Consider the following 15057-nt stretch of genomic DNA (forward strand, 5'->3'; position numbering starts at 1 on the left):
AGGGATTAGAAGGATATGGGTCATGTACAGGTGGACAAGACATGGTCTTGGTATAATGTTCAGCACCAACATTGTGGGCCGAAGGGCCTGTTCCTGAGCTGTACTGTTCTATGTTGATGAGATGAGTTTAACTTGGCATCATGTTCAGCACATTCTCCCATGCTCCAAAGACATGCAGGTTCGTAGATTAATTGACCACTGCAGACTATTCATAGTGTGCAGGTGAGTGGTAGATTTTGGGAATGGATCAAGTGCAGACAAAGAAGATTAGTTTAACTTGGCATCAAGTTTGCCACAGTCGTATCAGGCTAAAGGGCCTGTTCCTATGTTGTACTGTTCTATGTTTAATACCAGGTGTAATGTTATAAGTGAGTGGTGGGCAAGCAATTTAATTGTCTCATTGTCTAAAGAGTCACCTCTTCAGTGCGATTATTTAAAAATGATTGATGTTCAGATATTACAACAGACTTGTTTGTTTACATGTAGCTCATTAGTATTCCCTGTACGTTTCCAGGTAGATAATAAAGCCAATTACATTTTATTGAATGTAGAAACAAAGAACTGCAGATGCTGGTTAATACACAAAACGACACAAAGTGCTGGTGTAACGCAGTGGGTGATGCAGCATCTCTGGAGAACATGGATATGCATATCCTCTGACTGATCAACTGAGTTACTCCAGCACTTTGTCCTTTTTGTGCCAGTTTTATTGAACTGTAAATTATTTCGATGATTGGACTTTTCACTTTCATGCACTTAGGAATTACAGCAAAGGCACTTTAAGCATGTGATGGAGGATAAACAACACAATGGGATTAGTTTCTCATAGTCCAGAGAACACTCGTGGACATTGACAATGGCAGATAGAGTCAAGTGTTCATCAAAGATAATTCAGCGGGTCAGGCAGCATCTCTGGAGAGAATGGATAGGTGACGTTTTGGGTAGAGTCTCTTCAGTTGCTTAATTGAGTCTCGTCTTGTTCCTCCTCGTTTTCCTCAAAGTATTCGTTCTCGTCCGTTGTAGCGTCTTGGTACTGCTGGTACTCGGATATCAGGTCATTCATGTTGCTCTCCGCCTCGGAGAATTCCATTTCATCCATCCCTTCCCCGGTGAACCAGTGCAGGAAGGCCTTCCTGCGGAACATGGCTGCGAACTGCTCCGATATCCGCTTGAACAGTTCCTGGATGGCGGTGCTGTTGCCGATGAAGGTGGAGGACATTTTGAGTCCGCAGGGCGGGATGTCGCAGACGGCCACCTTCACGTTGTTGGGGATCCACTCCACGAAGTAGCTGCTGTTCTTGCTCTGGATGGCCAGCATCTGCTCGTCGATCTCCTTCATGGACATGGCCCCGCGGAAGATGGTGGCCACGGTCAGGTAGCGGCCGTGGCGAGGGTCACAGGCGGCCATCATGTTCTTGGCGTCGAACATCTGCTGGGTGAGCTCGGAGACGGAGAGGGTGCGGTACTGTTGACTGCCCCGGGCCGTGAGCGGGGCGAAGCCAGGCATGAAGAAGTGCAGTCTCGGGAAGGGCACCATGTTGACCGCCAGCTTCCTCAGGTCTGCGTTGAGCTGCCCGGGGAACCTCAAGGAAGTGGTCACGCCACTCATGGTGGACGAGACGAGGTGGTTCAAATCCCCGTAGGTGGGTGTGGTCAGCTTCAGGGTGCGGAAGCAAATGTCGTAGAGGGCCTCGTTGTCGATGCAGTAGGTCTCGTCCGTGTTCTCCACCAGCTGGTGGACGGACAAGGTGGCGTTGTATGGCTCCACCACCGTGTCCGACACTTTAGGGGATGGCATGACGCTGAAGGTGTTCATGATCCTGTCTGGGTACTCCTCGCGTATCTTGCTTATCAGCAGAGTCCCCATTCCCGACCCCGTGCCTCCTCCCAGGGAGTGGGTGAGCTGAAACCCCTGTAGACAGTCACAGTTCTCACATTCCTTCCTCACCACGTCCATCACCGAGTCCACAAGCTCAGCCCCTTCCGTGTAGTGTCCCTTGGCCCAGTTGTTCCCCGCACCTGTTTGTCCTGACAACCAGAGAATGAAGAAAGGATTACAGGTCCACTCAACTCCAAGTACTTTTACCGCACCAAATGTGAGGGGGTAGGGGGTTATTGAATAACTTCAAATAGCACGTTTAGTTTGTGTCTATCTTTGCTTTAAACCAGCATCTGTAGTTCCTTCCTACACTATCTTTAGTTTAGAGATACAGCACAGAAACAGGCCCTTCGGCCCATCAAGTACACACCTACCCGTGATCACCCCATACACTAGCTCTAACCGAAATACTGGGGACAATTTACAATTTTTACCAAAGCCAATTAACCTACAGACCTGTATGTCTTTGGAGTGTGGGAAGAAACTGGACATCCGGAGAAAACCCACACTGTTACAAGAGAACGTACAGACTCCGTACAGACAGCACCCGCAGTCAGGATCAAACCCGGGTCCCTGGTGCTGTAAAGCAGCAAATCTACTGCTGCGTCACTGTGCTGTCCCTTCTGAAGTCCCAGTCTGAAGAATGGTCCTAGCCCACAGCGTCGCCTACCCACGTTCTCCACAGATGCTGCCTGATCCGCTGAGTTACTCTAACACTTTGCGTCCTTCACGTGTCTCTCCCCCCTCCCCCCACCCCCCCCTTCCCATTCCGAACTGTCACACAAAATTTCCAAGAGGATTTGGTCCCCACGGTAAAATTAATTGGACATCAAAATAGGTTTTAAAAGTATTTACATAAGAACAAAGAATCACTGATGCTGGTTTATACAAAGGTATACCAGTCACTGAAAGTAAGCCTGCAGGTGCAGCAGGCAGTGAAGACAGCCAAGTTGGCCTTCACTGCGAGAGGATTTGAGTTTAGGAGCAAGGAGGTCCTACTGCAGCTGTACATGTGCCCTGGTGAGACAGCACCTGGAGTATTGTGTGCAATTTTGCTCTCCTAATTTGAGGAAGAACATTATTGCTATTGAGGCAGTGCAGCGTAGGTTCACCAGGTTAATTCCCGGAATGGGTGGACTGGGCTTGGATTCTACCACTGCGCAACTGTGCCGCATTTGTAACGTGTCTCTTCAGCTCATCCCAGATTTATTTTGTGACGCAGACAAGGAACTGCAGAGTGAGCTGAACAAGGGCTTGACTGCTGACTAAGCTGTACAATTGTAAACTCCCTACGTTGGTCTCTGTAGTCAGCAAGCCTGGCTTTTCAAAAGGGTAATCTACCAATGATAAAGGGTTGAGGTCACTCCTGCTGCATCATCTCAATCAATGGACAACTGCAGCGGAGAACAACATAGTTTGTGTAAACCTTCCAACACCATTTACAAAACAGAAGGCAGTTACGGCAATGTGTGGGGTGGGGGAGTGGGGCAGCAAGATTTAATATACAGTGGGGCAAAAGATACAAGGGAGAATGTTATAATCATTTTAATTCAGGGTACTGCAGGTGCTGGTTAATACAGAAGATAGACAGAAAAGAGATGAGAAATTGGGAGGACATGTTGCAGTTATACAAGACATTGGCGACACACATTGTGAGTATTGTGTTCAGTTCTGGCCACCATGTCATAGAAAAGATGGTGTCGAGTTGGGATGAATACAGAAAGGATTTACAAGGATGATTTCAGGACTCGAGGGTCTGAGTTACAGGAAGAGATTGAGCAGGCTGCTACTCTATTCCTTGGAGCACAGGAGGATGAAGGGTGATCTTATAGAGGTGTACAAAAACATGAGAGGAATTGATAGGGTAAATGAACAGAGCCTCTTGCCCAGAGTAGGAGAATCGAGAACCGGAGGCCATGGGTTTAATGTGAAGGGGAAAAGATTTAACAGGAGTATGAGGGGGTAACTTTATCACACATAGGGCGGTGGGTGTGAGGAACAAGCTGCTGGAGGAGGTAGTTGAGGCATGGACTGTCGCAACATTTAAGAAACCTTTATACATTGATAGGATAGGTTTGGAGGGATAAGGACCAAACGCGGGCAGTTGGGACTCGTGTAGATGGGACACGTTGGCCAGTGTGGGCAAGTTTGGCCATATCCATGTACCTGCCCAGGTGCTTTTTAAACATCGAGGCAGTACCTGCCACAGCTACCTCCTCCAGCAACTCTTTCCACCCGCCATCTATGTGGAAAAAATTACGCACACACACACACACACCCCCTTCCCTTAATGGTAAGGTTAGATGTTAGAAATAAATATTTTAAATCAGGGGATATTTAATATATTGAAGAAGATACAAAAGGAAATGTGGAAATAGTTTTCAATTGAAATTGAATGCTTTCTAAATGCAGTTGAATTAGGAGAATAATTTGCAGGGAAATGAAGCTGATCAATGGGACAACACAAGCTCAATGGGCCGAATGGTTTAATTCAGTGGGAGGCATGGTGGTGCAGTGGTAGAGTTGCTGCATCACAGTGCCAGGGACCCGGATTCGATCCTGACTGCGGGTGCTGTCTGTACAGAAAGTGTATGTTCTCCCTGTAACCACGTGGGTTTTCTCCGGGTGCTCCGGTTTCCCACCACACTACAAAGACGTAGGTTGATTGGCCTAAAAAAAATTGTAAATTGTAAATTGTCCTTGTAATGAGTCGATTCCCTGGTGTGTAGGATAGTACCAGTGTACAGGGTGATAGTTGGTCAGAGTGGGCTGAAGGATCTGTTTCCGCACTGTCTCTCTAAACTAAACTACGCCACAACAATTTGGTGATGCTATCCTATCCATGAGTTATCTTCCGCGGGGAATTTCAGGGGAACGGGGGAGGGGATGGCAGGCGGGAGAAAGCTCTTACAATAAGACAGTTCACTGGCCATCTGGTTTGTGTAAGACAGAGACGATCCTAGGCCCCAAACCCCCCCTCCCCCCAGAGTAATTCCACGGTGAAGTAAATAAATCTGCTGCGGCTGCATCCCTGGGGCCGGACAACCTTCAAAATTACATTCTCTCACAAACGGGCCAAAGCAGCAAAGTGCAAACGCAAGCAACAATTTATCTTAACTGCATCATTCCTTTGCGATGGTGTAATCTTGTCCTCTTGCACAGATGTTATCTGCTTGAAGGCACAGGAGGAGTCGAACTTTAACTCAGACTTCAATCCCACGGGTAAACACATACAGTCTCTTGCCCAGAGTAGGGGAATCAAAAACCAGAGGGCATCGGTTTAAGCTGGGGGGGGGGGGGAGATTTAATAGAAACCCGAGGGGTAACTTGTTTTACACAAAGGGTGGCGGGTGTATGGAATGAGCTGCCGTAGGAGGTACTTGAGGAGGTACTATCACGTTCATAAGTTGTAGGAGCAGAATTGGGCCATTCAGCCCATCAAGTCTACTCCACTATTCAATCATGGCTGATCTATCAGTACGGAGTATTGCGTACAGTTTTGGTCTCCAAATCTGAGGAAGGACATTATTGCCATAGAGGGAGTGCAGAGACGGTTCACCAGACTGATTCCTGGGATGTTAGGACTGTCTTATGAAGAAAGACTGGATAGACTTGGTTTATACTCTCTCGAATTTAGGAGATTGAGAGGGGATCTTATAGAAACTTACAAAATTCTTAAGGGGTTGGACAGGCTAGATGCAGGAAGATTGTTCCCGATGTTGGGGAAGTCCAGGACAAGAGGTCACAGCTTAAGGATAAGGGGGAAATCCTTTAAAACCGAGATGAGAAGAACTTTTTTCACACAGAGAGTGGTGAATCTCTGGAACTCTCTGCCACAGAGGGTAGTTGAGGCCAGTTCATTGGCTATATTTAAGAGGGAGTTAGATGTGGCCCTTGTGGCTAAGGGGATCAGGGGGTATGGAGAGAAGGCAGGTATGGGATACTGAGTTGGATGATCAGCCATGATCATATTGAATGACGGTGCAGGCTCGAAGGGCCGAATGGCCTACTCCTGCACCTAATTTCTATGTTTCTATCTATCTCTCTCAACCCCATTCTCCTGCCTTCGTCCCATGACCTCTGACGCCCTTACTAATCAAGAACCAATCAATCTCCACCTTTAAAAATATCTTGACGCCCACCACTGCCATATGTGGCAATGAATTCCACATATTTCCCACCCTATGACTAAAGAAATTCCTCCACATCTCCTTTCTAAAGGTATCACAAAGTTTAAGAAACACTTAGACAGGTACACGGATAGGACAGGTTTAAAGGGCTATGGGCTAAACGAATGCAGATGGGACTAGCATAGTTGGGGCATGTTGGTCGGAATGAGCAAATTGGGCCGAAGGGTCTGTTTCCACACTGCATGACTCAATGTTATAAATACTGTTCAGACTTTCCCCACAATCCTATAGCATTGGTTAAATCTCACTATGCAGAATTATGGAGATGAATTTACATCATTTCTATTTGTTTTACTATGTGTCATATTCAGCTTGGCTTCATGGTATTCAGTCAAATCTGTATGTACAAAATTGTCAGGGGCTCAGATTCTATTTGGGTACATAGAGCAGCACAGGAACAGGCCTTTCGGACCACAATGTGCACTGCGGACGACTTGATTGTAATCATTCTTTACTCAGAGAGTGGTGGCGGTGTGGAATGAGCTTCCAGTGGAAGTGGTGGTGGCAGGTTCGTTGGTATCATTTAAAAATAAATTGGATAGGCATATGGATGAGAAGGGAATGGAAGGTTATGGTATGAGTGCAGGCAGGTGGGACTAAGGGAAAAAAAGTTGTTCGGCACGGACTTGTAGGGCCGAGATGACCTGTTTCCGTGCTGTAATTGTTATATGGTTATATGGTTATATGTATAGTTTCTCCACTGACTGAATAGCATGCAACACAAAATCTTTTTACTGTAGCTCGAAACTCGTGACAATAATAAACCAAACTAAACTGCTGTATTTGCCTCCACCATTACTGCTTGTACCTGCCAAGTTCCTCCAGCAGTTTGCGATCCGCTCTGGGTTCCACCTCAAGTCTTTATTTAAAATCGGACTTTATACAGCGTGGAAACAGGCCCTTCAGCCCACCGTGTCCGCACCGAACAGTGATCACCCCATACACACACCAGGGACAGTTTATGATTTACAGCACCCAATTAACCTACAAACCTGCACGTCTTTGAAATGTGGGAGCACGCCGAGAAAACGCACGCGGTCGCAGGGAGAATGTACAAACTCCGTACAGGCAGCACCCGCAGTCAGGATTGAACTCGGGTCTCTGGCGCTATGAGGCAGCAACTCCCCTGCTAAGCCACCGTGATGCTCCAAGTCCTTCTAATCATCTACCACGTGAAGTTCTATGCTCAGAATAGTTGGTTAACCAGAACTTCTCATCGTTCCTCAGCTGTTTCTACACATAGTGCAAGTTAGGACACATGTCCAGATTCAGTTCTCCAGCCTAAGCTCATCCAACGCCTGCATCCTCTCAGTGTCCTCACTTCATTTCCCTGCAGTGGGCTCCACGCCAGAGAAACAGCGGCCTTTTGATATCCCAGCCCCCCCTCATTCATCAGCAACATTTTTTTTTTCCAAAGGGCTTATTGCAGCCAAGCCTGTTAATTGTACATGCTCCGGGAATCAGTCCCTGGCCTGATCAGAGGGAAACCTCAACATTCCCTTTGCTCTGCTCACCCTGAAACAAAAGAAGCTGCCTCACATTTACCAGAATGCTGAAGATAGACACAAAATGCTGGAGTAACTCAGTGAGTCAGACAGCAACCCCAGAGAAAAGGAATAGGCGACGTTTCAGGTTGGAACCCTTCTTCAGACCCGAATGCTGCCTGGATTAGAGGGTTTCAGCTATAGGGTGATTTCACGAAAGGTCACTGGAGCGTAGATCCGCACCCACGTGACAGAAAATTTTAACTGGAGGACACTTGTCACTTCCGGTACATGTTAGTGAATGGGAAAACACGCACTTTCACACCCGTTAAAAACATCGAAAACGGCCAGTTTTTGAGCTGCAATTTACTGTGCCAGTCGGGGTGACCGTGAGGCACAGCTACCTAAATTTACAGTCCAAAAAAAAGATAGATTCAAGAGGGAGCTAAAGGTGCAAAAACAGCGGAAGTGCTTAGCGGACATTTGCCGTGGAGATTTAAAGATCCAAAAGATCGGGAATTATCGCGTTTGCTCGCTGCATTTCATCAAAAGTAAGGCATTATTGACTTTTTTATCTTTATTCATTTATATATGAAAAGTTTTAAAAGTGAAAAATCCGTCAGTAAAATTGCAAAATCGCCCATGGTTCTCAGGTGGGTTTTAACATGCAAAATGAAAACGCTTGAAAGTTTACGATTATTTAAATGGTAAATGGAGCTTCAGAAGCATTTTCATTTTGCATGTTAAAACCCACCTGAGAACCATGGGCGATTTTGAAATTTTACTGACGGATTTTTCACTTTTAAAACTTTTCATATAACAAATGAATAAAGATAAAAAAGTCAATAATGCCTTACTTTTGATGAAATGCAGCGAGCAAACGCGATAATTCCCGATATTTTGGATCTTTAAATCTCCACGGCAAATGTCTGCTAAGCACTTCCGCTGTTTTTGCACCTTCAGCTCCCTCTTGAATTTACCTTAGTTTCTATCTTTTTTTTGGACTGTAAATTTAGGTAGCTGTGCCTCACGGTTACCCCGACTGGCACAGTAAATTGCAGCTCAGAAACTGGCCGTTTTCGATGTTTTTAACGGGTGTGTAAGTGCGTGTTTTCCCATTCACTAACATGTACCGGAAGTGACAGTGTCCTCCAGTTAAAATTTTCCGTCACGTGGGTGCGGATCTACGCTCCAGTAAACTTTCGTGAAATCACCCTATAGCTGAAACCCTCTAATCCAGGCAGCATTCGGGTCTGAAGAAGGGTTCCAACCTGAAACGTCGCCTATTCCTTTTCTCTGGGGTTGCTGTCTGACTCACTGAGTTACTCCAGCATTTTGTGTCTATCTTCAGCATTCTGGTAAATGTGAGGCAGCTTCTTTTGTTTCAGGGTGAGCAGAGCAAAGGGAATGTTGAGGTTTCCCTCTGATCAGGCCAGGGACTGATTCCCGGAGCATGTACAATTAACAGGCTTGGCTGCAATAAGCCCTTTGGAAAAAAAAAATGTTGCTGATGAATGAGGGGGGGCTGGGATATCAAAAGGCCGCTGTTTCTCTGGCGTGGAGCCCACTGCAGGGAAAAGAAGTGAGGACACTGAGAGGAGGCAGGCGTTGGATGAGATTTGGCTGGAGAACTGAATCTGGACATGTGTCCTAACTTGCACTACGTGTAGAAACAGCTGAGGAACGATGAGAAGTTCTGGTTAACCAACTATTCTGAGCATAGAACTTCACGTGGTAGATGATTAGAAGGACTTGGAGCATCACGGTGGCTTAGCAGGGGAGTTGCTGCCTCATAGCGCCAGAGACCCGAGTTCAATCCTGACTGCGGGTGCTGCTTGTACGGAGTTTGTACATTCTCCCTGCGACCGCGTGCGTTTTCTCGGCGTGCTCCCACATTTCAAAGACGTGCAGGTTTGTAGGTTAATTGGGTGCTGTAAATCATAAACTGTCCCTGGTGTGTGTATGGGGTGATCACTGTTCGGTGCGGACACGGTGGGCTGAAGGGCCTGTTTCCGCGCTGTATCTACGCTCCAGTGAACTTTCGTGAAATCACCCTATAGGGAGAGGTTGGACAGACTTGGATTGTTTTCACAGGAATGTCAGAGGTTGAGCGGTAACATTTGAAGTATATAAAGTTATGAGCGGCATAGATAGGGTAGACAGTCGGAACCTTTTACCCCAGGGAATCTTTGAGTAAAAAACAAAGTGCTGGAGTAACTCTGCGGGTTACTGCCATATGCGCTGAGCTACAGTGAAAAGCTTTTTACCAGTCAAGGGAAATACTATACATGATTACAATTGAGCCATCCACAGTGTTACAGATACAGGATAAAGGGAATAACGTTTAGTGCAAAATAGAGTCTGATTAAAGATAGTTCCAAGGTCCCCAATGAGGTAAATGGGAGGTCAGACTGCAGTCTAGCTGGTGAGAGGGTGGTTCAGTTGCCTGATAACAGCTGGGAAGAAACTGTCCTTGAACCTGGAGGTCATGGATAGGCAACATTTCAGGTTGTGACCCTTCTTCAGTCTGATTGAAGGGGGGCGGGGAGTTGGAAAAGAGAGGTGGGAATGGGACAAAGCCAGGCAAGTGATAGGTGGATACAAGCAAGGGAGGGGGGGGTTGATTGGCAGATGGGTGGACAAAGGCCAGAGGTGGAAAGGAGATAAAAGGGGGTCAGATGAGGAGTGAAATATAAGACCAGAGAGGGGGATATAGATGGAAGTGGGGGAGGGGTAATATTAACCCTTTGATTCCTTCTCCTGAGGGTCAGGTTTCAGCTGAGCGTAGATTGACCCGACCTCTGGAGCCAAAACAAATGAGAAACCAAATTGTGGAAAATAAAAACTGAAGATGCTGGTTTATACCAAAGATAGACATAAAGGGCCAGAGTAACTCAGCGGGTCAGGCAGCATCTCTGGAGAAACACAATGGGTGACATTTCGGATCGGGACCCTTCTTCAGACATGACTATTCAACAGTCTGGAGAACGGTCCTGACCCGAAACATCACCTATCCTTTTTCTCCAGAGTTGCTGCCCGACCCGCTGAGGTCCTCCAGCACTTTGTGTCCATCATCAGATGAGAGGAATGGCTGCAAACCTTCACCCTGTCACTGGGTCAACAAAGCCCTTGAGTATAGAAGTTGGGGGGGTCATGTTGCAGTTATTTAGGACGTTTTTGAGGCTGCATTTAAGTATGGTGTTCAGTTCTGGGCTCCACGTTAAAAGAAAGATGTTGTCAAGCTGGAAAGGGCACAGAGAAGATTTACAAGGCTGTTGCCAGGACTTGAGGGCCTGAACTATAGGGAGAGGTTCATCAGGCTAGGGCTTTATTCCTTTGAGCACAGGAGGATGAGGGGTGATCTTACAGAGGTGTATAAAATCCTGAGAGGAATAGATCGAGTAGACACGGTCTCTTGTCCAGAGTAAGGGAACCAGGAAACCAGAGGATGCAGGATTAAAGTGAGGGGGGGGAAAGATTTAATAGTTATCTGAAGGGTCACACAAAGGGTGGTGGGTGTATCAATAGGGATAGGAGTAGAATTTAGGCCATTCGGCCCATCAAGTCTACTCCGCCATTCAATCATGGCTGATCTATCTCTCCCTCCTAATCACTGTATGGAACGAGTTGCCAGAGGAGGTAGTTGAGGCAGGGACTATGGCAAAGTTTAAGAAACAATTAGACAGATAAAAATGGATAGGACAATGTTTAGAGGGATATGGGCCAAATGCAGGCAGGTGGGGACTAGTGTAGATGGGACATGTTGGCCAGTGTGGGCAAGTTGGGCCAAAGGGCCTGTTTCCACGCTGTATCACTTTAGAGCCCGGAGACTCACCAAATATGAAGTTATCCGGTTTGAAGAGTTGTCCCAGGTTCCCCGAACGAACACTGTCCATTGTCCCGGGCTCCAGGTCCAGTAGGATGGCTCTGGGCACGTACTTCTGGGCTGCAGGGAGTGAGTGGGGTATTGGCAAGAGATGAGTGGAGAGTCGTAGATTGAAATGCAGCCCCTTCCCCTCCCCTCCCGAGCCCGCCCGCCCGTCCCCAGTCACCCACTCACACGACGCCTCGTTGTAGTACACATTGATCCTCTGCAGCTGTAGGTACGAGTCTCCAATGTAGTTTCCCGCAGGGTCAATGCCATGCTCGTCACTAATCACCTCCCAGAACTGTGAGGGGCAGAGAGGGAGGGAGAGGTTAAATGTCGGGATCGAGGGAGGGGTGGAGGGGAGGGGGAGATGGAGGAGAGATGTTTGGGGGATGGAGCTGAGGAGGACGGGTGTATGGGAGGAGGGGAGATGGGGGAGGAAGGAGCGGAATGGGAGGAAGGGTTGAGGGAGGAGGGAAGGCAGAAGGCTGAGGGCAGAGAGGAGGAAAGGACAGAGGGAAGGGGTGGGAGTGTGGAGGTGGATGGGGCAAGAGTGTGGAGAGGAGGATGTAGAAGTGTAAGGGTGGGGATGGGGGTGTGAGGGGTGAGGGTGGGGGGGGAGGTGAGGTGTGAGGGGGTGGGGGGGGGGTGTGAGGGTGAGGGGGTGGGGGGTGGAGGTGTGGGGGGTGTGAGGGTGAGGAGGGGGGGGTGTGGGGGGTGTGGGGTGAGGGGGTGGAGGGGGGGGTGAGGGGTTGGAGGGGTGAGGGTGTGAGGGGGTGGGGGTGTGAGGGGTGGGGTGGTGGAGGGTGAGAGGGTGAGGGGTGAGGGGTGAGAGAGGCGGGAGGGGGAGTGGAGAAATAGGGTTGGAGGGGGTTAAGAAGGAACTGCAGATGCGGGAGAATCGAAGGTTACACAAAAGTGCTGGAGAAACTCAGCGGGTGCAGCAGCATCTATGGAGCGAAGGGAATGGGCAACGTTTCGGGCCGAAATCCTTCTTCAGACTGATGGGGGTTGGAGGGGATCGGTCCCCGGGACACGAACGACCCAACTCGTAATCGGGGCGTGAAACTCGGCCGAAATGGACAGCTGCAGCCAGCGATGCAAGACGTGGAGGGCGGTGGGGACTGGGGCTGGGGTCTGCAGCGCTTCAGGAGGTGGTAACTCTCCACACAAGCTGTGCCCCGGGCCGGGCCGGGCTGGGCTCACCTTGCTGCCGATCTGGTTGCCGCATTGTCCGGCCTGGATGTGGACGATCTCCCGCATGCTGTCTACTCCTGATGGGCTCCGGCACTGGCTGTCGGCGGCCGCTGCCTCCCGCTGCCCCTTATATACGGGCTGGGCTGGGCTGGGCTGAGCGCATTCCTCCCCCGCCCGCCCCACACAGCACAGAGGCGGGGCGAGGGGCTAGGGGCGTCGGCTCTGTCTCCCCGACCCGTTACACGGGGACACAGGCTGGGCTAAGGAGCAGGGCAGGAGATACAGAAAGCACATCTGTGGAAGGATGTGCTGGCGTCGGAGTGGGTCCAGAGGAGGTTTACCAGAATGATCCCAGGTCCTAACACAACTAGAGAGCGGTCCTGAACTACTCTGGATGGGTCTCCACCCGAAATTACCCCTATTAGACACATAGAAATTAGGTGCAGGAGTAGGCCATTCGGCCCTTCGAGCCTGCACCGCCATTCAATATGATCATGGCTGATCATCCAACTCAGTATCCCGTACCCTGTACAACTGCAGTAGAACCTCCCTGCTCCTATACTCAAATCCTTTTGCTATGAAAGCCAACATACCATTCGCTTTCTTTACTGCCTGCTGCACCTGCATGCCTACCTTCAATGACTGGTGTACCATGACACCCAGGTCTCGCTACATCTCCCCCTTTCCCAATCGGCCACCATTTAGATAATAGTCTGCTTTCCTGTTTTTGCCACAAAAATGGATAACCTCACATTTATTCCACATTTATTCCACATTTATTCCTTCTCTCCTGCCTGTCCTGCTGAATTACTCCAGCATTTTGTGTCTTTCTTTAGTCCTGAGCTACCACCTACCTCATTGGCGATCCATGGACTATCTTGATTGGACTTTACTGACTTTATCTTGCACTAAACATTATTTCCTCTTGATCATGTATCTGTACACGGCGAATGGCTCGATTGTAATCATGTATTGCTTTTTCGCTGACTGGTTAGCACGCAACAAAAGCTGTTCACTGTACCTCAGTACACGTGATAATAAACTAACCTAAACTAAAATGATCGGGTTAACATACGATGAGCGTTTGATGGCACTGGGCATGTACTCACTGGAGTTTAGAAGGATGGGGGGGGGGGGGGGGTAACCTAATTGAAAATAGGTTACCCCCGAATAGTGAAAGTCCTGGATAGAGTGGATGTAGGGAGGATGTTTCCACTAGTGGGTGAGTCTAGGACCAGAGGCCATTTCATTAGAATAAAAGGACGTACCTTTAGAAAGAAAATGAGGATTTTTTTTTTTAGCCAGAGAGTGGTGACTGTGGAATTCATTGCCACAGAAGGTGGTGGAAGCCAATTCATTGGGTATTTTTAAGACTGAGATTAACGGATACATGATTGGTAAGGGTGTCAAGAGTTATGGGAGACGGCAGGAGAATGGGGTTGAGAGGAGAAGATAGATCAGCAATTATTGAATGGCGGAGTAGACTTGATGGGCTGAATGGCCTAATTCTTTGCCTATCACTTATGAACTATGAAGAAGCCTGAAGTCCCATACCACCAGGTTTAGCAACAAGCAAAGGATGAGGAGTGTTCTCATATTGGAGTGCAGGAGGTGGACGGGAGGTGTATAAGTTCATGAGAGGAATAAATAGGGCGAATGCAGTCTTTAACCCAGAGTAAGAAATTAAGTCTTTAACCCAGAGTAAGAAACAGAAGAATAGGCTTAAGATGAGGGGGAGGGTGGAGGGGAAAGACTTAATAGGAACCCAAGGGACTACTTTTTTACAAAGGGTGACTGGTGTATGGAATGAGCTGCCAGAGAAGGTAATTGAGGCAGGTACTGTCACAATGTTTAAGAAACATTTGGTCAGTTACATGGATAGGATAGTTTAGAGGGATATGGGCCAAATGCAGGCAGGTGGGACTAGTGTAGATGGAGCATGTTGGCCGAGGTGGGCAAGTTGGGCCTCTCCTACATTCCTTCCCTGGCTTCACAATTTACAACTAAGCTTAGTTTAGTTTAGAGATATGGCACGGAAACAGGCCCTTTGGCCCACCGAGTCCGCACCAACCAGCAATCCCCACACACTAACACTATCCTATACACACTCAACACAATTTACAAGTTATCCAAAGCCAATTAAGCTACAAATTTGTACGTCTTTGGAGTAAACCGGAGATCCAGCAGAAAACCCACACAGGTCATGGGGAGAACGTACAAACTCTGTACAGACAGCACGTGGTCGGGTTTGAACCCGGGGCTCTGGCGCTGTGAGGCAGCAGCTCTACCCCAACGCCACCGTGCTGCCCTAACTTCAATTGGTCTGTCTCACACCTTCTGCTTTCATCTCTGGGCTTTGTTCCAAACTTTTGTCTATATATTAAAAAAAACTCACCTGTATCCACCTATCACTCATCAAGCTTTATCCTACTCCCACCT

General features: G+C 48.2%; 1 protein-coding gene across 2 annotated transcripts; it reads right to left on the minus strand.

Annotated features, from left to right (window-relative positions):
- Positions 1–568: 568 nt before the first annotated feature.
- tubb5 (tubulin, beta 5) lies at positions 569–12785 on the minus strand. 2 transcript variants are annotated; one of them, XM_055634381.1, is made up of 4 exons: positions 12628–12785; positions 11614–11722; positions 11389–11499; positions 569–2028 (listed from the first exon to the last, which is right to left on the minus strand). In XM_055634381.1, exons 1-4 carry the CDS (start codon positions 12682–12684, stop codon positions 953–955), a joined length of 1353 nt encoding a protein of 450 aa, XP_055490356.1. In that variant the 5' UTR covers positions 12685–12785; the 3' UTR covers positions 569–952. The 2 variants fall into 2 exon arrangements, with proteins under 2 accessions (XP_055490356.1, XP_055490354.1); XM_055634379.1 differs by having other exon boundaries at positions 11389–11722.
- Positions 12786–15057: the final 2272 nt, after the last annotated feature.

This window comes from Leucoraja erinacea, chromosome 4, assembly GCF_028641065.1.
Source record: "Leucoraja erinacea ecotype New England chromosome 4, Leri_hhj_1, whole genome shotgun sequence".
NCBI classification, from domain to species: Eukaryota; Metazoa; Chordata; class Chondrichthyes; order Rajiformes; family Rajidae; genus Leucoraja; species Leucoraja erinaceus.